Source organism: Chiloscyllium punctatum, chromosome 22, assembly GCF_047496795.1.
Source record: "Chiloscyllium punctatum isolate Juve2018m chromosome 22, sChiPun1.3, whole genome shotgun sequence".
Lineage (NCBI taxonomy): Eukaryota > Metazoa > Chordata > Chondrichthyes > Orectolobiformes > Hemiscylliidae > Chiloscyllium > Chiloscyllium punctatum.
The window spans coordinates 90,272,829-90,297,053 of record NC_092760.1 but is presented as its reverse complement, the minus strand read 5'-3'; the positions used below and the strand labels follow the sequence as shown (position 1 = coordinate 90,297,053).

The 24,225-nt window shown below is 44.7% G+C and overlaps 1 protein-coding gene across 1 annotated transcript; it reads left to right on the top strand.

Annotated features, from left to right (window-relative positions):
- Positions 1 to 16,830: 16,830 nt before the first annotated feature.
- Positions 16,831 to 23,361, top strand: fgf19 (fibroblast growth factor 19). Its single transcript, XM_072591775.1, has 3 exons — positions 16,831 to 17,269; positions 21,003 to 21,106; positions 22,141 to 23,361. Exons 1-3 carry the CDS (start codon positions 16,978 to 16,980, stop codon positions 22,438 to 22,440), a joined length of 696 nt encoding a protein of 231 aa, XP_072447876.1. The 5' UTR covers positions 16,831 to 16,977; the 3' UTR covers positions 22,441 to 23,361.
- Positions 23,362 to 24,225: the final 864 nt, after the last annotated feature.

Here is a 24,225-nt window from a genome sequence, read left to right as displayed (position 1 = left end):
GGGTATCCTGGTTTCGTCCCACAGTCCAGAGGTGTGCAGGTTAGGTGGATGGGCCATGCTAAATTACCTTAGTATCCAGGGATGTGGATTTAGCCATGGGAAATAAAGGGATAGGATAGAAGTAGGTCTGGGTGAAATGCTCTTCAGAAGGTTGGTGTGAATTCGATGGGCCAAATGGCCCGCTTCCACTCTGTAGGGATTCTATGACTTAGCAATATGTGTCCCAATGTCTCCTTGTCTGATTTAGTGCCAAACTTTGTTTGACAACACTTGTATAAAGCAGCTTAAAATGTTTTATGCAAAAGATACTACAGAAATATCAATTCTTGCTGTTAATATATGATATTTATATTCCATTGGCAAATCTCCATTGATTTCTGTGCAGATGTCATTGATTTGTGGGGAATTCACTAAGGTGTGTGGTCATCAATGTGGAGTGAAGGTTCGCAGCAACTTGTGTGGCACAGAAACAAACATTTTGATGTGGGGCAGACCTGCATCTGCAGTATTTGCATGTGTGTTCATCCCCTCTATAAGTAGTTGTGACGTTTGTTTAATCTTGGCTTAGTCCAGGCCTATCTAACCATTGATTTTCAAAGAAGATAGGCAAACTTCAAAGTAAACACCCAAAACCATTTTCAAAAACTAAAATACTTCAATAAACTTACATCAATAAATATGTTATTGAAATATAATGCTGAATCTTATATTGATTAAACAAGGAGTAACATGAACCAACAGAATGTATTCAGCATAAAAACGCATAAGCTAAAATCTGGGACTGCCCCATCATCATCTGCAACTTTGGAAGAAGAGTCATTTGACCTGAAATGTTAACTCTGATTTCTCTCTCCACAGATACTGCCAGACCTGCTGAGTTTTTCCAGCAATTTCTGTGTTTCAGATCTTCAGCATCCGTAATTGTTTTGTTTTATCAAGTACAATTTAACAAATTATCTTCTATGTATTTCCATGGTTATTCAATGTTAGTCCTATATTAATTAACGTTTTCCATTGAAAAGTCAAGTTTTTAGGCCCTTTGGAGCAATTGGTTGTGTGTTCATGAAAGATAAGGCACAGCTGACAGGTACATCAAAACTGACCTCACATCGCATGTCCCTAGCATCTCTTCACTTATTGCAATGACTTATTTGCAAAGTAGAAGTTAACTTAGCTGTTACTAAGTATTAAATATTTCTCTTTGCACTTTGAAGTAAAAGGACACTTTCTTGTCTTTATGTAAGCAACAACATTTAAAATTTTCAACAGCAGATGCAAACTCTTTCATGCAATTTGAATGAACCTCTTGTCTTTCATCTGTCAGCTGACCCCTTACAGTCTCAGCCGATAATGGGAGATTATGTACAACAGAGAGAATACTTTCACCTGCTACTATAAAACAGACTATAGGTAAGATTAAAGAAGGCTTCTGATGGACTGGGAAGAACTATAGGAACCCAGGACAAACTTATATTCAAAATAACTTTCGAAACCTTTCATTATTTCACATCAAAACTATTGCAATGAAGCTGTAGGAGTCACAGACAGAAAATAAATCGAAATAGAAGTTTTTGAAGATTAAAAAAAAAGATATCTAGGGTCTACTGCGAATAATAAGCTCAAACACAGTCAATGTATCTAAGTCTTGAGTTTGGAAATCTTCATTTCAGCGCCTGCTGACATCTATCATGAACAAAATACTTGGTTACTTTCTTGTTGCTGATGAATTCACATTGAGCAAACAAATAGATAGAATGACTCTCCATAACCTTGTTTATCTGGGTTTTTTTTATTTATGTTCTGAAGTTACCTTTGGAACTTGAACTCACACAGTATAGTCGTGAATATGGCTCAGTGTAGCCTGTTTGCAGCACCTGCTTCTTTTCCCACACTGGTCTTTCACTGTTGCATAATCTTTCTTTCAAACTCTCTTTAATTGATCGATAATGACTCTTTAGCTAGTCAATCTGATTAGGGATCAATGAAAATCTCAGCATTTTCATTATGTTTGACTGAACGTCATTTTGATCGTGTATTATACTAAAACTTGTCAAGTTGAATCATCTTTAGCTGCCTGGCCAGTGACAAATTCGTACAACAGGCCATTACCCGCTAGTGCTTGACCCCAGGCTGCTGATCGTGTGCTATCTTTGATAGTGTGTTAACAAGCATTTGTGCAGGTGGCTCCAGTGGGGATTGATGTGGATGGGGACACTGATCACAAACCTATTGCCCTTTTCTGTTGTGAAACTCCCAGGAAAACACACAAAAAAACCCACAATCGCCTATCCAGTTGTCAATAGCTTCACATCAGAGATGTTGTCCCATCCACAGTGATTTCCACAGAAGTGGGATGATGCTCGCATTTAATGAAAGCTATGAGTTGTACAAAAGGTTAATTGGGAGCACTGCAACTCTTTAGGCAGTGGCCTGAATGGCAATTTGCTGTGACCTAATGAAGAGTTCAAAAGAGTTAAATACTTCGATCTAAATTACAAGTCTGAGCAAGATGTCACTGGAACTTTATCCATAATCCATTAGCATTAATAAAAGAAATGTTTAAAAATATAAAATGTGATTAATCCACTTGAAGATCATATTATATTTATATTTATGTTGCTCCATTATTTATCTAAACACTAATCATGAACTTAATCACAGTTAAAGCTCAGGGCATCAGTGACCTTGTTCATTGTTGTAGTTTTGTTTTACATTTGTTCACAGGATGTGGGCATTACTGGCCAGGGCAGCATTCAAGAGGCAACTCACGATCAGCTTCTCAATCTTTCAATCAATAAAATAAACAAACAAGTAAATGCTGGACCAGACAGTGATGACCGATTCCCATGTATGAATTACTAAAACTGCTGTTGTAAACACAATGTTTACATAGTTGACCCAGTTCAGTTTCTGATCATTGCTAACCCGTGGGGGATTCAGTACTGACCATGTAATTGAATTTCAAGGGGTGATGATTAAAGGTAAATGTTACTTGCTGGTTATCATGGATATCCTCCAGGTATTGCTACATTTGGGCACAAGTGCTTCAGTATCTGAGGAAAGGCTAATGGTGCAAAACATTGTGCAAGCAATTACCAGTCTGGTGACAATACCACTAGACCATCACTTTCCTGACATACCCAGGATGGAATAGTGTTGTCTAGGACATTGTCTGTAAAGCATGACTCTGTATAGGCAACTATGTCAGGCTGTTAATTGACTAGTCTGTGGGACAAATGAAATACTGCATTCAATTCTGGTCTCCCTCGTATGGGAAAGATGTTGTGAAACTTGAAAGGGTTCAGAAAAGATTTACAAGGATGTTGTCAGGGTTGGAGGGTTTGAGCTAAAAGGAGAGGCTGAAAAGGCTTGTGTTATTTTGCCTGGAGCTTCAGAAACTGAAGGGTGATCTTACAGAAGTTTATAAAATCATGAGGGGCATGGAAGAATAAATAGTCAAGGTATTTTCCCCACCATAGGGGATGCCATAGGGGCAGAGGTTTAAGGTGAGAAGGGAAAGATTTAAAAGGGAACAAAGGACTCACTTTTTCACGTAGAAGTTGGTGCATGTATGGAATGAACCACTTGAGGAAGTGGTGGAGACTAGTACAATTACAACAATTAAAGAATTCTGGATGAGTACATGAGTAGGAAGGGTTTAAAGGCATCCAGGCCAAATGCTGGCAAATAGGACTAGACTAATTTAGAATATCTGCTCAGCATGGACTATTTCAACAGGAGGGTCTGTTTCCATGCTGTATGTATCTATGTTTCTATGATTCTATAACTCTTCCAGTTTTGGTATTTGACCCTGGATTTTGGTAAGGAGGACGTTGCAATGTCAACAGGGCTGAGTTTGCTATTGTCATTTCCAGTGCCTACTTCAATATTGCCTATTTCTAATAAATCTGAAATAAAGATTGGCACTAAATAATCAAGGTATTTTTCAATGTATAATTTCAGTTACATCACACTGTAAACTTTTGCTATAAACTCTGTGTCTTACAATTGTGTACTCCGCAACCACCTGATGAAGGAGCAACGCTCTGAAAGCGAGTGCTTCCAATTAAACCTGTTGGACTATAACCTGGTGTTGTGTGATTTTTAACTTTGTCCACCCCAGTCCAACACCGGCATCTCCAAATCCTAAAAAATTTAATTTGCATTGAAATCTAACCACTGAGTGTAGACTGGAATCACTCAGGACTGTAGTGGGCCAGTCAGTTTTTGTAAAACAGCTTCATAGTTGTTGGTACCTCTCAGTTAGCAGATTTGTTAAATGTAATGCCATAACTCACAAGCCTGAAATATGACCTACATGACATGACACTACATTAATAGTTACTACACCAAATTACCAGCTCCATAGTATGGCTTCACGATGAAGGGCTTTTGCCCGAAACGTCGATTGTACTGCTCCTCAGATGCTGCCTGAACTGCTGTGTTCTTCCAGCACCACTAATCCAGAATCTGGTTTCCAGCATCTGCAGTCATTGTTTTTACCAAATATTGGAAATACTCAACTGGTCAAGCAGTATCTATGGACAGACAATCAGAATTAACTGGTCTAATTTTAACTTGCATGAAACCCATTCTCTTACACAAAGTTAAAAAAATAGTCCAGTGTTTCCTATCAGTGACTGTTTGTCTTTTGCATGCATATCAAATGAAATCAAGTCAATTGATTACTTTTCATTTTGAAAAATTGCTCGCAGCTCAAATTTTGAAGAAACCAACCAAAAACAAAATCTGTCCAAATGTTTTTCTACTTTACCCTTCAAGATACATAACTTACAGTAAATCTGGAATGTCTTAAAGTTAGAAAGGGCATTTCATAAATGTAAGGTTTTTTTTGGTTATAGTAGATTTCTAATCCATGAAAAATGAAATAGGAAATGATGTTTGAATTGAGTTTGTTCTATTCAGGAATGTTGCTTTAAATGCAAATACTTCCTAAACAGATTGGCAAACATAATGTTGCATGTTTGTGTTTCATGCAGCTACTTGTTCAATTGAAACAGAATTGAATTCTTCAGTCATGTGCTCAACTGTGACAGAGTATCATCTGATCTGTGGAAAGTTGAAACTATTGCATGTGCTGCAGATCCTTCAAATGTGCAGGAATTTCTGACACTGTTTGGACTCATCACATACTGTTGTTATTTCATTCCTGAGTTCATTGCATCATCTGCCCCACAAGTGCCCCTCCAGTCTCCCCCCAAACCCCCTCCTCCACTTCCCTCCACATCTACCTGAACTGAGAAAAATAACTAGGAGGACTGGGTTAAATCACACACATGAGGATGTATTGCAGATCAAAAATGGTTGTCAGTAATTCAGTCAACTGTCTATGTTGACTCTGAGACTATCACCCAGCTAGTCTTGGATATAAATCTGGTTAGCTAAGCTGAAATTCTCTTTCAAAAAGACAAGGAAAACAAGTCATTAATCACTGCAACAGCAAGAAGATCCACAATGTTTTTTTTCAGCAATGATATTCACAAAACAAAATAGCTGCTGCGGTTCAAGAAGACAACTCATCACCACCTTCTCAGGGGCAACGAGGGACATGTTGGTCCAGCCAGTGACAAGTCCACAAGGGAATTTTAAAAAAAGTAATAGAATCTCTCAGTCTCAGTCTGTGTGGAAGTGGGTTTGAGATAATACCCAATAATAGATCACTAGTGACATTGCTTGACAACCCACACACAAATCAGCCACTCAAGTACTCATGCTACAAATGGACAATTTCCACGTCTTTCAAAGCATCTGTCACCAACAGTCAGCCTTATGAGTCATGAAGAAAAATCTGCCAAATGGCATTCTGACTTCAAAAATTTAAATGAAATGTCAATGTCACTAAAACTACCTGACTTCAAAGTGACAACAACAAATAAAAGAGCACTACAACTATGTGTGATGGCGATGGAATGACAAACTGGAAAGGCCTGATTGAGTATGTGTTTACAAACAAACTTTCTCACTTACAACAAGGTCTTGCATAATCTTCGAAATGAGCTCACCATTACAACCGAGTCTGATCTCATATAACACACATTGTCAATCTGTGTTCATTGATGGAATGTGTTGTCAATAAAAGCATTAAAGTTATCAGGTAATTGCCAAAAATAAACTACTTCTGAAAGAAATGGTAAGGTTCACAGAAACTGCCCTCAAGGTAGGGCAATTTTATAATCACTCAGTGCTGGCCATGCAAATCCTCCACAAATCCTTTCAAGATTCCTATATATTTAATAATGTAACTGGTGAAGTTGACTGTACACAATATACTTCAGTTCATTGTTGAAAACAAACCACTGGAATGTGCTATGTCATGCATTGATAAAGGGCAGCGGTGTAATGTTTTGAGAGTTGATTAGATTACTTACAGAGTGGAAACAGGCCCTTCGGCCCAACAATTCCAAAGAGCAACCCACCCAGACATTCCCCTACATTTACCCCTTCACCTAACACTACGGGCAATTTAGCATGGCCAATTCACCCTAACCTGCACATTTTTGGACTGTGGGAGGAAACCGGAGCACCCAGAGGAAACCTGCACAGACACGGGGAGAATGTGCAAGCTCCACACAGACAGTTGCCTGAGGCGAGAATTGAACCTGGGTCTCTGGCACTGTGAGGCAGCAGTGCTAACCACTGTGCCACCGTGCCACCCATTCAAAGCATCACCAACCCCACCACAGCACTGTAAGCAACACAAAACTTCCAACCTCAGCACTACACTTGCATTGTGCATTTTCTTCACTGAAGGCTACCTACTTTAAAAGCTTAACTTGTGGCCTCCATTTTTGCAGCAGCAGTGGGAGCAGTGAGACCAAAGACCAGGGGACTGCCAAGAAGGTAAATTAATCCTTTAATAACGTACCGCTTCAATTGGCAGAGCTCACGCTGAGCAGGAGCAGACATGGGACTGCTGAGTAAGTGAGATAATATACCTGGGTGGCTCTTTTACCTGGAACACTACTTAGGTAGTGTCTCCCACCCATCCTCGTCTAACCAAAAAGAAAGGTTCTGTGCACTGATTCAGTAAGTTTAGTAGCTTTCTTTTCAATAGTCTCTTTGAGAATTCAGAACAGTGGGAATGGATGCTATTGCAGTTGCATGTTCCTCCTGTAGGATGTGGGAGGTAAGGGTCACCACTAGTGTCCCCACTGACTTCATATGCAGGAAGTGCACCCAACTCCAGCTCCTTGGAAACTGCATTACAGAACTGGAATCGGAGCTGGATGAACTTCGGATCATTCGAGAGGTGGAGGGGTTAATAGAGAGGAGTTACAGAGAGGTAGTCTCACCTCAGGTACAGGAAAAAGCAGATAGGTTATAGTCAGAGGATGGAAAGGGAACAGGCAGACAGTGCAGGAACGGACAGGAGATTCTGTGGTCGTGAATGGGACTCCTGGAAGGTACGTTGCCTCCCAAGTGTCAGGGTCCAGGATATCTCTGCTGGAGTCTACAGGTTTCTGAAGGGGGAAGGTGAGCAACCAGAAGTTGTGGTACACACTGGCACCAATGACATAGTCAGGAAAAGTGATGAGAATCTAAAGAGTGATTTCAGGGAGTTAGATTGGAATCTAAAAAGCAGGACGAGCAGAATAGTAATCGCAGGGTTACTACTGTTGACACGTGCTAGTGAGGCAAGGAACAGGGAGCGAGTGCAGTGAAACACGTGGTTACAGGGAGGGTGAAGGAGGGAGGACTTCAGACTTCATTGAGGTACCTTCTGGGGAAGGTGGGACTTATAAATGAAGGATGGGTTGCACATAAGCCAGAGGATCACCAATATCCTAGGCGGGAGATTTGCTAGAGCACTTCGGGAAGGTTTAAACTAGTTTGGTGGAGGGATGGGAACAGGGGCTACAGATCAGAGGAGAGGGTAGTGTTGAATGGGTAGAAATAGAATGCAGAGAATCTGTCAGGAAGGATACATAGTTGATAGGGCAAAGGGATGGGTTAAAGTGTGTCTGTTTCAATGCAAGGATTGCAGGGAATAAGAGTGATGAATTTAGAGCATGGATCAGCACTTGGAACTACGATGTGGCCATAACGGAGACATGGGTTTCACAGGGGCAAGAACAGTTGCTGGATATTCCAGGGTTTAGATCTTTTATAAAGAACAGGGACGGGGGTAAAAGAGGAGGGGGAGTAGCATTGTTAATGAGAGAGTGCATCACAGCTGCAGAAAAGGAGGTTGTTGAGGAGGGTTTGTCTAATGAGTCAGTATGGGTGAAAGTCAGTAACAGGAAAGGATCAGTCACTTTATTGGGTATTTTTTGTAAACGCTCTACCCCACCCCCCTCCACCAACCATATAGCAGAGAAGAGATGGAAGAACAGATTGGGCAGCAGATCTTAGAAAGTTGCAGATGTAACAGAGTTGTTGTTATGGGTGATTTCAACTTCCCCAGTATTGATTGGAACCTCCTTAGTGCAGATGATCTGGATGGAACTGATTTGTCAGGTGTGTCCAGGAAGGATTCCTGGCTCAATATGTAGATCGGCTGACTAGCAGGAGGCCATATTGGATTTGGTACTAGGCAACGAGCCAGGCCAGGAGTCAGATCTCTTGGTGGAAGAGCATTTCGGTGACAGTGACCACAACTGTCTCACCATTACCATAGCCATGGAGAGGGATAGGAGCAGACAATATGAGAAGGTATTTAATTGGGGGAGGGGAAATTATACTGCTATTAGACAGGAGTTGTGGAGTATAAATTGGGAACAATTGTTCTACAGGAAATGGACAACAGAAATGTGGAGACTGTTTAAGGAGCATTTGTTGTGAGTGTTGGATAACTTTGTCCCACTGAGACAGGCAAGGAATGGTAAGGTGAAGGAGCCTTGGATGACAAGAGAAGAGGAGCTTCTCATCAAGAGGAAGAAGGAAGCAAGGATCTGGCACAGCTTTAGAGGATTACAGGGTAACTAGGAAAGAAATTAAAAATGGACTGTGGAGATCTAGGAGGGGACATGAACAAGCCTTAGTGAGAAGGATTAGGGAAACCCAATGGTGTTCTGCACTTACGTCAGGAATAAGAGAATGATCAGTCAGAGGGTAGGGCCGATCAGGGGTAGTGGAGGGAACTTGTGCCTGGAGGCTGAAGAGGTAGGGGAGGCCCCACATGAGTTTTTTTTGCTTCAGAATTCACTAGAGATAGGGAGTTGAGAGTGTGGTGCTGGAAAAGCACAGCAGGTCAGCTAGCATCCCAAGTGCATGAGAATCAATGTTTCGAGCATAAGCCCTTCATCAAGAATGAGGCTAGTAGGCTGGAGGTGCTGAGAGATAAATGGGAGGGGATGGGGCTGGGGCTGGGGGGAAGGTAGCTGAGAAAGTGATAGGTAGATGAAGGTGAGGGCGAAGGTGATAGGTGGGAGGGGTGGGGGTGGAGCAGATACATGAGAAATTTGATGGACAGGTCAAGAGGGCAGTGCTGAGTTGGAGGCTTGGGACTGGGATAATGTGGGGGGAGGGGAAATGAGGAAACTGTTGAAATCCACATTCATCCCACAAGGTTGCAGGGTCCCAAGGCAGAATATGAGGTGTTCTTCCTCCAGGCATTGGGTGGTAATGGTTTGGAAGTGGAAGTGCATGTCCTTGACTGAGTGGGAGGGGGAGTTGAAGTGTTCAGCCACGGGGCAGTGGGGTTGGTGGCTGGGGGTGTCCCAGAGATGTTCTTTGAAAAGATCCGTAAGAAGGCATCCTGTCTCCCCAAAGTAGAGGAGATCACATCGGGTGCAATGGATATAGTAGATGACATTGCTAGATGTACAGGTAACTTTCTGTCGAATAGGGAAGGATCCTTTGGGGCCTTGGATGGAGGTGAGGCGAGTGGTGTGGGTGCAGATTTTGCACTTCCTGCGGTGGCAGGAAAAGGTGCCAGGAGTGGGATATGGGCTGGTGGGAGGGAGTCGAAGAGGGAATAGTCTCTCCAGAACACTGATAGGGGTGGGGAGGGAAATATATCTCTGGTGGTGGGGTCCATTTGGAGGTGGCATAAGTGGTGGAGGATGATGCGATGTGTGCAGAGGTTGGTGGGGTGGAAGGTGAGGACAGGGGGTTCTGTCCTTGTTGAATTGGGAGGGGTGGGGGTTTGAGGGTAGTGGTGTGGAAAATGGAGGAGATGCAGCGGAGGGCATCATCAACCATGTGGGAAGGGAAATTGCAATCTTGGAAGAAGAAGGCCATCTGGGATTTTCTATGGTGGAATTGGTCATCCTGGGAACAGATATGGTGGAGGCAGAGGAATTGGGAAGAAGGGATAGTGTTCTTACAAGAGGTAGGGTGGGAGGAGGTGTAGTCTAGGGAGCTGTGGGAGTCGGTGGGCTTGTGGTAGATGTCCATGGTTAGTCGGTTGATGGAGATGGAGATGGAGAGGTCCAGGGAGGGGAGGGAGGTGTCTGAGATAGTTCAGGTGAATTTGAGGTCAGGGTGGAAGGTGTTAGTGAAGTTGATAAACTGTTCAACCTCCTTGTGGGAGCATGCAGTGGCACCAATTCAGTCATCAGTGTAGCGGAGGAACTAGTGGGAAGTGGTGTTTGTGTAACTGTGGAAGATGGATTGTTTCAAGTAACCGACAAAAGGGCATCGGGGAGACAGGATGCCTTCTTATGGATTGTTTCAGAGAACATCTCTGGGACACCCCCGCCCACCAACCCCCACTGCCTGTGGCTGAACACTTCAACTCCCCCTCCCACTCAGACGTGCAGGTCCTGGGCCTCCTCCAGTGCCAAACTGTTACCACCCGACGCCTGGAGGAAGAATGCCTCATATTCTGCCTTGGGACCCTGCAACCATGTGGGATGAATGTGGATTTCAACAGTTTCCTCATTTCCCCTACCCCCACATTATCCCAGTCCCAAGCCTCCAACTCGGCACCACCTGCTGACCTGTCCATCAAATTTCCCATTTATCCACTCCACCCCCTCCCCTCCGACCTATCACCTTCTCCCTCACCTTCATCTGCCTATCGCTTTCTCAGCTACTTCCCCCCCAACCCCACCCACCTCCCATTTATCTCTCAACCCCCCCCAACCCACAAGCCTCATTCCTGATGAAAGGCTTATGCCAGAAACATCGATTCTCCTGGTCTTCAGATGCTGCCTGACTTGTGTTTTTCCAGCACCACACTCTCAACTCTGATCTCTAGCATCTGCAGTCCTCACTTTCCTGAGAGAGGTATCTTGTTGATAGTGAGAAAACCGTGGACCAGATTAATAGGCTTGAACAGATTGATATTAAGAAAGTGGATACGCTGGAAATTCTGGGCAGCATCAAGATAAATAAGTCCCCAGGGTTGGACCAGATAAATCCAAGGTTACTAAGGTAAGTGAGGAATGAGATTACTGTGCCTCTGGTGATGATCTTTGCATCCTCACTCTGCACACGTGTAGTACCAGATGATTGGAGGAAGGTGAATGTTGTTCCTCTGTTCAAGAAAAAGAATAGGGAAATCCCTGGGGAGTTCAGACCAGTCAGTCTTATGTCTGTGGTAGGCAAGGTACAGGAAAGGATTCTGAGAGATAGGATTATGACTATTTTGAAAAACATTGTTTGATTAAAGATAGTCAGCATGGCTTTGTGAGGGGCAGGTCATGCCTCAGAAGCTTTATTGAGTTCTTTGAGGATGTGACAAGACATGTTGATGAAGGTCGGGCAGTGGATGTGGATTTCAGTAAGGCATTTGATAAGGTTCCTCACGGTAGGCTCATTCAGAAAGTTAGGAGGTATAGGATACAGGGAAATTTGGCTGTCTGGATACAGAATTGGCTGGCCAAAAGAAGACAGTGAGTGGTAGTGGATGGAAAGTATTCCGCCTGGAAGGCAGTGATCAGTGGTGTCCCACAGGGTTCTGTTCTTGGGTCTCTGCTCTTTGTGGTTTTTATAAATGACTTGGTTGAAAATGTGGAAGGGTGAGTTAGTAAGTTTGCTGATGATACAAAGGTCAGTGGTGTTGTAGGTAGTGTCGAGGGCTGTTGCAGCTACAACAAGATATTGACAGGATGCAAGCTGGGCTGAGAAGTGGCAGATGGAGTTCAACCTGGATAAATGTGAAATGATTCATTTTGGAAGGTTGAACTTGAATGCTGAATACAGGGTTAAAGATAGGATTCTTGGCAGTGTGGAGGAACAGAGGGATCTTTGGGCCCATGCACATGGATCCCTCAAAGTTGCCCCACAAGTTGATAGGTTTGTTAAGAAGGCACATGGTGTTTTGGCTTTTATTATCAGGGAAATTGAGTTGAAGTGCTGTGAGGTTTTGCTGCAGCTCTGTAAAACCCTGGTTAGGCCACACTTGAAATATTGTGTCAAGCTCTGGTTGCCTCGTTATAGGAAGGATGTAGATGCTTCAGAGAAGGTACAGAGGAGATTTACCAGGATTCTGCCTGGATTGGAGGTCATGTCTTATGAAGAGAGGTTGAGTGAGCAAGGGTTTTTCACACTGGAGAGAAGAAGGAAGAGAGGTGACTTGACAGAGTTGTGCAAAATAATGAGAGGCATAGAGTGAGTAGATAGCCAGAGACTTTTCCCCAGGGCATAAATGGCTGTCACAAGGGATCATAATTTTAGGTGATTGAAAGAAGGGATGGGGGAGATGTCAGAGGTAGGTTCTTTACACAGAGAGTGGTGGGTGTGTGGAATGCATTGCCAGTGGTGGTAGTAGAGTCAGAGACATTAGGGACATTTAAACGACTGCTGGACAAGCACATGGATAGCAGTAAATTGAGGGGTGTGTAGGTTAGGGTGATCTTGAATTAAGATAAATGTTCAACACAAACATTGTGGGCCAAAGATCCTGTACTGTGCTGGACTGTTCTGTGTTCTATATTCTATGTTCTATGTTCTACGCTCATGTACCAGCACAAAGAGTCCTGAGCCAAAACAATGAATCCACATAATAATAGCTTGTGTATGTCTCAGTCTGAATGCTCCTGAATGAGTCTTACTGTTTCTTTTGAAGAACATCACACAGACAGAGAAGGATCAGCATCTTACATCTAAGGCAACAGCATAGGCCAAGAAATAGATCAGAAGGATATTAAATCAGTTGCAGGATTCTTAAGCACCATCTCACAAAAGGTTAGTGAGTTGGTGATCTGCTATCTTACCTAGAAAATATGAATTAGCATGACAATTGTGGTTCAGAAGTTATCCTCTCAATAGTCTCTCTCCAGACTTTCGGATGGCAGGTTAATGCCCAGTGCTGTAAGGTCCCTGAAATTATTTTTAATACAGCATTATGTTTCTGGCTTTAAACACTTGCCTAATTGAATTACATCTTGCATCACACAAAACAACATGGCTGACTGCAGTTATCTTATGTGTAATAACAAACTGTGACAATTATAGTTTACAATATGTACTGTTTACATTACCAGTCCGAGTTGTTGCTGTCTCATGGTATGATTGAATTGTCACGTGGCCACTAGTTTCGCAACACTGATACTACAATCATAGTCTGAATCTATGAAAGGTTGTAGTGATTATATTCATTGATGGGATGTGGGCATTACTGGCTGAGCCCAGCATTAATTTGTTGCCCTTGAGAAGGTGGTGGTGAGTTATGGTCTTGAACCACTGCAGTCCATGTGCTTTCAATAGACAAATGTTATTAGGGATAGTTTCCAGGATTTGACCCAGTGACATTGAAGGAATGGCAGTATATGGCCTGAAAGGAAACTTGTAGGTGATGGCTTTCCCATGTATCTGCTGCCCTTGTCCTTTTAGTTGGAAGTGGATGGGATTCTTGAAGGTGCTGTTTAAGAAGTGTTTCTGAATTTCTACAATGCATCTTGTAGATGGTGCACACTGAGTGTTAGTGGTGGAGAGAGTGGATGCTTGTGAACGTGGTATCACTCAAGTGGGGTTCCTTTGTCCTGGATGGTGTCAAACTCCTTGAGTGTTGTTAGAGCTGCACCCATCCAGGAGAGTATTTCATTGCACTTCTCATTTGTGACTTCTAAGTAAAGGACTTGTTTTGGGAAGTCGGGAAGTGAGTTACTCATTTCAGGATTCCTAGCCTCTGACCCACTCTTGTAGACATTGCATATTCATGGCTGGCCTAGTTGAGCTTCTGGTCAATGGTAACTCTCAGGATGTTAATAGTGGGTGATTCAGCAATAGTAATGTCAAAGTGGGTATATACACTCCAAAATGTATTTTTTAACTCCTTCCTTAATTTGGCTTTTCCCTGTGGGATTAAGACTGTGTAAGTGCTGCTGACCTCATAAGTAAGGCTAAATGAATGTTAAAATGTATTGTTGGATCATATGGTAACCACAACAAAACCCAATTTGTCCCCACAGGATATATGATCATTCCAAGTTACTACTATCAGCCTCAGTACCCTGGGATAAGAATGTTGTCAGGACACAGGAGGAGTTGAGCACAACAAAATCTTTACAGTAACTTGAAGAGGCAAAGTACTTATTTTGTATTTCATCCAAGATGTACCTCCAACATTGTAAGACATTCTAAGCATGCATGCAATCATCAACTGATAATAACTTCTAATATTCTGGGATTTCTATTCACAACTTTCCGGTTTGGGGCAGAAATATGGAGGCAGACTGATATAATTTCAAGCCAAATAATCAGTCAAGTTCATGATTCAAGATTACAGAACATAGAACATTACAGCACAGTACAGGCCCTTCAGCCCTCGATGTTGCACCAACCTGTGGAAACAATCTGAAGCATATCTATCCTACACGATTCCATTTTCGTCCATATGTTTATCCAATGACCATTTAAATGCCCTTAAAGTTGGCGAGTCTACTACTGTTGCAGGCAGTGTGCTCCACAGCCCTACTACTCTGAGTAAGTTAGGTTGAACGGTAGATTAATAAAAGAGCAGATGTAAACACAATGGCGAAATGTGATTAAACTGGTTTGCTTGTTTGGAGATTATCTCAAAAAAGGACTGGTCGATGAGGAAGCCCTGTTTTTGTATTGTAACTGCATTGACATTTCTATGTACTATTAAATTTCAAAGATGAAGTGTGGCTACATGTGCCTGAGGATGAGAGCACTCAGACCAGCAACCCAGCAGAAAGAAGGGAAGCAAAAATGGAGTTACGCATTTTAAAAATGAATTGAAGTACAATTTAAATTTTGGTGCAAAATGTTTGCAAATTCTGTGAGCGTATAGTTATTTAATTCAAACTATTTTTAAATTAAATCTTTATTATGCGCTGCCATGCATCCTAAGCAGGACATGCCCAAAATAGCCATGAAGTCTGCCCCAATTATCAACAAATTCTTGTGAAACCAGAAGTAGAGGGGGATTTAGAGGGGATTTGACCATGATAGGGAGATTCCTGAAGGGAAGATATCCTGAGACAGATAAGGAACTTCGGTCTGCACTAGTCTTCAAAAGAGTGAATCTGTTTTGGAGAAAGAAATACCAACTGATCCTGGGCTGAGTAGGCTTTCAAAAAGTGAACAAAGCCTGGGCAGAGGAGGAGGCTGGTGATGGATGGTTGAGGCAGGATTCAGGAACGAATAAGAGGGAGCAATAGTGAGGCAAACGGGAGACAGGTTTTGGAGACAGATGCACAGAGTGGTCAAGCGGAAGGGAAAAATAAATGGCACCGAATGAACAAGATGATCTATGTAAACAGAGAAGGGTGCCAGCAAGATAAAAGAGGCTCCAACAAAGAGGCAGACACTGAGAAAATCAAAACAAAGAGGGGGAAAAGCAAAGAGAGCAAAAATCAAAGAGAAAAGACAAAAATCAAAGCAAAGCACAGAAGAATCAAAGGCGACTGAAAGGCAGGGAAAATGAAAAAAAGAGTGAGTTCTGGCTATATAATACGACTGGCTTTTCTTTGCATAGCTTGTGCTCACTAGTGTGGAGTTTTTGTAAGCACACAGTTTGCGCAAAAGCCTTTGTTTAGAGTGTGTCTTTAATGTCCTTCTGCCCACTCCTCCAGGGTCCAGGCAACAATGGAATTTACAAGACGGGAAACACCGTGGAAAGAAATCGTTCCCAATGTAACAACGTTGCTGCATGTGCCAGGAAGATGCAAAGGAGGTAGTTGCTTCTTAACCTCTTTAATCTTTTCCCACTGTGTCAGGGGGGTTTTGTTCGCACTGAATGGATGGCTGCCTGACTGCAGTCTGTGATGAGAGAGTGCCCTCAGCCGGCCTCAAATGGCAAATCCCATCGAGACTGAGAATTCTTTCTCCCACATTAACCCCACAACATTCCCCGCAAAGAGAAGCACTCCACCGCAGTCTCAGCGAGAGCCAGGAACATCCTGAACAATACAGCGGCTCAGCTAAATCCTGTGGAATATTTCACCATAATGTATTTGTCTCAGTGTCCTCCCAGTGCACAGACTCAAATCCTCATTAAACTCTGAGTGTCCAAAGCCCGGTTAATCACTGCTTCCTAATTCCTTGAAGTCTGTTCCCCCGAATGGCCCGGCCAAGCAGGGTCTTAACGTTGAAGTGGGGCTTCTTCCCAGGGCCGGGTGAATTGAGATTTCCACTTAATGGCAGCGGTATAAAGCCAGGATCCTGTTAAACACACAGCACACACACATACATACACAGAGACATACAGACACAGACACAAACACGGACATACGCACACACACACGCACACAGGCAGACACATACAGACACACAGACACAGACACACAAATACACATATATATACTCACACACACCACACAGTGCTCAAGGTTAGGATATCCCTGAGAATTTGTGATGCAATTCACGAGTGGGCGGGCATTTTAAAAGAAATACTATTATGACCCAGTTTCAAATAATTCTTTTGGGAGCAGGCGTATCGATGTTGCTGATAAGCAATGAACCCTTTAAAAGGCTGCGCCCCCAGGTCTCATCAGAGACAGACACAGAGACACGGAGAGACACAGAGAGATAGAGATAGAGAGAGAGATAGAGATAGAGAGAAAGAAGAGAACCTCCCTGAGCCTCTCTCTGCCTACACCAATGCTTGCTGCCTGGGATTTCCCGGAGCTAGCCCAGGGCCGGCTAGCCCGCTGTAGGATGGGGCGAGCGGTCTGCTGGCTGCTGCTCCTGACCCAGCTAATGCTGGCCTGGGGGCCGCAGGCACAGCCGCTCGCTTCCCCGGACTCGGGCCCGCACCTGGACTCTGGCTGGGAACAGACGATCCGCTTCCTGTACCTGTACACGGAGCAGAGCAAGAGTAACGCCGGCAGCTGGCACCTAGTGATGAACCCGGACGGCACAGTGGGCAGCAGCGGGGAGCGCAGTGCGTACAGTGAGTCTCTCACCCTCACTACACCCCCTCACTACACACCCCCTCTCTCACCCTCACTACACCCCCTCACTACACACCCCCTCTCTCACCCTCACTACACCCCCTCACTACACCCCCTCTCTCACCCTCACTACACCCCCTCACTACACACCCCCTCTCTCACCCTCACTACACCCCCTCACTACACCCCCTCTCTCACCCTCACTACACCCCCTCACTACACACCCCCTCACTACACCCCCTCACTACACCCCCTCTCTCACCCTCACTACACACCCCCTCTCTCACCCTCACTACACCCCCTCACTACACACCCCCTCTCTCACCCTCACTACACCCCCTCACTACACACCCCCTCACTACACCCCCTCACTACACCCCCTCTCTCACCCTCACTACACACCCCCTCTCTCACCCTCACTACACCCCCTCACTACACACCCCCTCTCTCACCCTCACTACACCCCCTCACTACACACCCCCTCACTACACCCCCTCACTACACCCCCTCTCTCACCCTCACTACACACCCCCTCTCTCACCTTCACTACACCCCCTCACGACACACCCCCTCTCTCACCCTCACTACACCCCCTCACTACACACCCTCTCTCACCTTCACTACACACCCTCACTACACACCCTCTCTCACCCTCACTACACCCCCTCTCTCACCCTCACTACACCCCCTCACTACACCCCCTCTCTCACCCTCACTACACCCCCTCACTACACCCCTCTCTCACCTTCACTACACCCCCTCACTACACACCCTCTCTCACCCTCACTACACCCCCTCTCTCACCTTCACTACACCCGCTCACTACACCCCCTCTCTCACCTTCACTACACCCCCTCACTACACACCCTCTCTCACCCTCACTACACCCCCTCACTACACACCCTCTCTCACCCTCACTACATACCCTCACTACACCCTCACTACATACCCTCACTACACCCACCCTCACTACATACCCTCACTACATACCCTCACTACACCATCGCTACATACCCTCACTACATACCCTCTCTCATCCTCACTACATACCCTCTCTCACCCTCACTACACACACTCACTACATACACTCTCTCACCCTCACTACACCCTCACTATACACCCTCACTCTCACTACACACATTCAGTACACACTCACTACAAACTCATTACAGACCCTCACTACACACTCACGGCACACCCTCACTAAACCCTCACTACACACTATACACTCACTACACACCCTCACTACACCCTCACTACACACTCTCACTCTCACTACACACCCTCACTACACCCTCACTACACACTCTCACACTCACTACACACCCTCACTACACCCTCACTACACACTCTCACACTCACTACACACCCTCACTACACCCTCACTACACACTCTCACTCTCACTACACACCCTCACTACACCCTCACTACACACTCTCACACTCACTACACACCCTCACTACACCCTCACTACACACTCTCACACTCACTACACACCCTCACTACACCCTCACTACACACTCTCACACTCACTACACACCCTCACTACACACTCTCACTCTCACTACACACCCTCACTACAGATCCTCACAACAGATCCTCACTACAGACCCTCACTACACACCCTCTCTCACCCTCGCTACACACTCACTACACACCCTCACTACACCCTCACTACACACCCTCACTACACCCCCTCTCCACACACTCAGTACACTCTCACTACACCCTCACTCCACACCCTCACTACACCCCCTCTCTACACACACTCACCACACACTCACTACACACCCTCTCTCACCCTCATTACACCCTCACTACATCCTCACTACACCCTTTCTACACACCCTCACTACACCCTTACTACACACCCTCACTACACCCTTACTACACACACCCTCATTACACACTCACTACACACTCTCACTACACACCCTCTCTCACTCTCACTACATCCTCACTACACCCTTTCTACACACCCTCACTACACACCCTCACTACACCCTTACTACACACACCCTCATTACACACTCACTGCACACTCTCACTGCACACCCTGTCTCTCACCCTCACAGCTGGGAGTGCAGTGTGTACAGTGAGTCTCTCACCCTCACTGCACATACCCTCACTACACCCTCACTGCACACTCACTACATCCTCACTACTCACTCACTACACACCCTCACTACACCCTCACTAACACTCACCACACACTCTCACTGCACATCCTCACTACACACTCACTACACACCCTCCCTACACACCCTCACTCTCACTACACACCCTCTCTCTATCACTAACTCATTCAATCTTTCTCACACATTCACACTCGCTCACACTCTTTACTCACTCACCCTCCCTCATTTGCACTCTCTCTGTCACACATGCACTCTCGCTCACTCACACTCAGTCTTTACTCACACACACTGTCTCACACTCATTCACTCACTCACACTCATTGACACACACACACATTCCTTTTTGCTCACTCACTCATTTACTCTCACTCACACACTTTCGTTCATTTTCTCATTCATTTGTCCACTTTCTCTCTCTCACACACACTCATTCACTCACTCTTACTCATTCACTCTCTCACACTGTCTCACTTGGAGAAGGGGAAGGCTGTGTTACTAACAAAGATCTGCAGGTGCTGAAGATCTGAAACAAAACAGAAATTGCTGGAGAAACTCGGCAGGTCCAGCAGCATCTGTGGAGAGAGAGAAAACAGAGTTAATGATTCGGGTCCAGTGACTTCCTCTGAAATTGTGGACCGGAAACATTCACCAAGTTTCTCTCTGTACACAAACTGCTGGACCTGCCAAGTTCTCTAATAATTATGTGTTGGTGTTCCTCAATGTTCCCAGACTGTCAGAGAGAGAGGATAAATAAATATGGAAAAAGTGAGCGCTGCAGATGCTGGAAATCAGAGCGTGGTGCTGGAAAAGCACAGAAAGTTAGGCAACATCCGAGGAGCAGGAGAATTGACATAAGCCCTTCATCAGGATAAATAAATGACTGTTGAAATTCCTGGCGTGATTGAGAGCGGACTTCAGCAAAACCGGGATGGAGACTGGGCGGGAATGTAATGTTCGCCAGACCAACTTTATCTGTTTTTCTGAAATAGCAGATTCTATCAGTGATTTAACAGAGAGGGGCATTAATCGGGGAGTGAGGGGAAGGAGTGATGGAGACCGGTCTCCACTCATTCAGCTCCCGCTCCATACCTCGTCCTCCCCCCCCCAAAAAAAAGTCGATAGAAACATAGACAATAGAAGCAGGAATAAGCCATTCGGCCCCTCGAGCCTGTTCTATCATTCATTTTTCATCCAACTCCGTCCTCTATTCCGTTTGTTTTCACCTACCTTTTGATTCCTTTAACCCAGAGAATTTTTGAAAACCTCCCCAGCCTTGTTCTGTGGCAGAGAATTCCGCGGCTTCGAGACACTCTACAATTCCTCAGGAAGAGAGAGAGAGACCCTGCAGTGAGCAAGAGGCATGTTCCCAAAGACCCGGGGGAGAATTGCAAGCGGCGGGGAGATTCACAAAACCCTGCCTCTCTTCCCCGGGAGACAGAGACTCTCTCTCTCTCTCTGAAAGTTGGAACTGTTTTGGCTAAAAGTCTCATGTTAGAGTGTGTGTGTGGGAGTGTGTTGGGGGAGCAGACGCGGGGAGCGGGTGGGGAGAGGGGGGGTGAATGTCCCGCTGAGCCCGTGTTGTTTCCTTTGCAGGTCTCCTGGAGATGAGAGCGGTGGCGCCGGGGGTGGTGGCTATCAAAGGCTACCTGAGCGGGCGCTACCTGTGCATGGAGAGGGACGGCAGGTTGCTCGGCTCGGTAAGTCCTCCAGCATTCACCCACCCTGCACTGGGATAGGGACATGCTGCCTGGGTATGTGAGAGGGTGGGCGGTCTCTGGGTATGTGAGGCTCTGCTTGTGGGGAGGGGCGATTGTGGGCGTGTATCTGTGTGTGTGTGGTTTAATGTGCGTATGGTTATGTGTGTTAGCATCTATGGGTGTGACTGTGTGTGGGTGAGGGTGTGAAGAGTGAAGTGTGTGTAAGTGCGTGGAGGGGTTTGTAGTGAGTGGGACTGTGTGTAAGTATGTGGGTGTGTATTGTGGGTTGTGGTAAGTGGGAGTGTTTGTGGGGGGGGTGATGAGTGGGGAGGTGGGGATGTGGGGAATGGGAGCGTGTATGGGGAGGAGTGTGAGTGGGGGGTGTTCTGGGGTGAGGGGGTGTGCGGGGGTGCTGTGAGTGGGAGCATGTGTGGGGGGAGCGGGGGTGAGTGGGGAGTGTTGTGTGTGGAGTGGTGTACTGTGAGTAGAAGGGTGTGTGTGGGGGCGTGTGAGTGGGAGTATCTGTATGGGTTATGTGTGTGGGAGTGTGGGTGGGAGCTTTGTGTGTGGGGGGTGTGTGTGTATGGGGAGTGGGAGTGTGTGTGGGGGGAGGGGTGTGTGTGGGGTTGGGGGTATGTGTGGGGTGGAGGGATGTGTGTGGGGGTGGTGAGGGTGTGTGTGGGGTGGTGGGGGAGTGTTTGGGTTGAGGGCGTGTGTGGGGGGTAGGGGTATGTGTGGGGTGGAGGGGTGTGTGTAAGTATGTCGTTGCCACTTTAACAGTTATTTCATCAATTGCCTGATTGTGTGGAACAGTATCTGAGCTTTCGTGCACCAGCCGCTGGTCTGTTGTGAGTTAGTTTATGTGACCCAGAGTTCACTGACCTGCAGGTCCACACGGGTAGCCCTGGGCGCCAGTGTTGTCAGCTGTCAGCGTGAAGGAGCATGGAAACACATTGGCTCATGACTCTTTCCCTTTATTACCACCATCCCCGTCTCCCTCCCAAGTGACCCTTTGTTTTTTATTACTCCTCCAGCTGACCTATAATGAAGCTGACTGTTCATTTAGGGAGCGCCTGGTGTCTGGCTCCTACAACTTGTACTGGTCGGAAAAGTACGGAGCTGCTGTGTCCCTGAGCAACAGAAGGCAACGAGGCTACACAAGAGGCAGGACATTCCCCCCTCTCTCTCAGTTCCTGCCCATCCGGAACACACAACCTCTCCCCCCAGTCCCTGCTGATCAGTCCAGGGACACCTCTGAACTTGACTCGCCGCTGTCTTCAGTGATTCAGATCAACAGCATGGACCCTTTGGACTTCACTTACGAAGCCACATGAACGAGGTTTATGTTAGACCCGTGATTGCACTGCACTTTTCTTTTGGACTGAATTGTTTGTCCTCAGCTCTTTTGCTGTGCTGAAGAGGTGGCAGTGTTTAATTGAGAGACTTTCTCCGTCACTCAGGATTAAAAAGAGACAGTTTGAGTGCCAACTTGAAGGAATTGATTCTCATTATGAATATTTAACTGCAAAGCAAGCGAAATGCTGACTGAGTGTAGTTGGGGCAGCATTAGGAGCAATGTAATAGATTTGTGTAAAATGCAACTCTACTGGGAGAAAAGATTCAGGACATAGTGTGGAATCCTGTTGTATTATAAGAAATAGAAGGTTCAGTGTAAGGCCAGATAGAATATGGAGAAAATAGCGTTCACCCTATTGTAAGATTTAGGATAAAGAGTTGACAGCACAAACCTCCATTCTATTGAGAATAGCGGGATTGGTGTATTCTGTACCAATATTGTGAAATTCAGGACGAAAGATACAAAATAGGAAGAACAATTGTAGTTTCAGTTGAATAGGAAGGGTTTAGAGGGACATGCTGGCAAACGGGATGAGATTAATTTAGGATATCTGGTCAGTATGAATGAATTGGACTGAAGGGTCTGTTTCCATGCTGTACACCTCAGAGTCCATGACTGTATGTCCTATGAGAGAGGATAGACGGCAGTTTAAACCATCTCTTTTTTTTTTAAGAAAGGAGTTCAGAGATGAAGTTTCCATCTTACACCTGAGGAGCTGGGCTGCAGTTAAATTCCTGATAGGATAGGGTTGGGAGGTGAAAAATCTTTCAGTTAAATCAATGAGCTTGGTTCAAATTGAAGAGGACAATTTAAACCCATGATTTGGAGACCTCGGTGTTGGACTGGGATGTACAAAGTTAAAAATCACACAACACTAGGTTATAGTCCAACATGTTAATTTGGAAGCACTAGCTTTCTGAGAGCTGCTTCTTCATCAGCAGTGTTCCGAAAGCTAGTGCTTCCAAATAAACATGTTGGACTATAACCTAGTGTTGTGTGATTTTTAAAGTTAAACCCAATCAGCTCATTAAGGTGACATTTCTAAGCCAGATATTCAGGATGAAATGTACAACTCCAGTGCACTGTTGTGAAAGAGGTCTCCAAACATTGCAGATCTGGTCCCATCCCATCTCAATCACAAAATAACTTTAAAAATAAAGTTCATAAACTGGAACTGTCATACCAAATATGCATCAAGTATCTGTTGTTTCAAAATATACAAATTTGTCCCATTGGATTTGAAGGAATTTAGCATGAAGGAAGTTGATTGCAAATTCACTTAAACAAGCACTTGACCATTTTGAAGGTATTTATAATTAACTTATTGCAAACAGTGGTTCCTTCTATTTTGCTGTTATATTTATGTACATATATTTATATAATTTTTCACTTTTTTTGTAATTTAGCTCAAACGAACCTGTGTTCATAGAAAGCTAATGTATTTTTTTCCACTTGAATGATCAATAAATAAAACAAACAAATTATTTGAAGATAAATGTTAATGCTTGATGGATATGTAGTTAATGGACCATTTTAATAAACAAAAATAACTAGTGTAAACTGATGAAGTAAATCTGCCAGGTTTGCATAGTTTATATTTCATACCTCCAAATTGTGAATAAACAGTTTGAAATTATTGATGTCTTTGTGAATTAAAATAAAATGTACATAAAATTTTGTAACAATTTGTCTGCATTCCTTTACTTGTAATCTTTTATATAAAGTGGTTACAGTTCATTCTATCTAAAGAATGTAGTGCTGG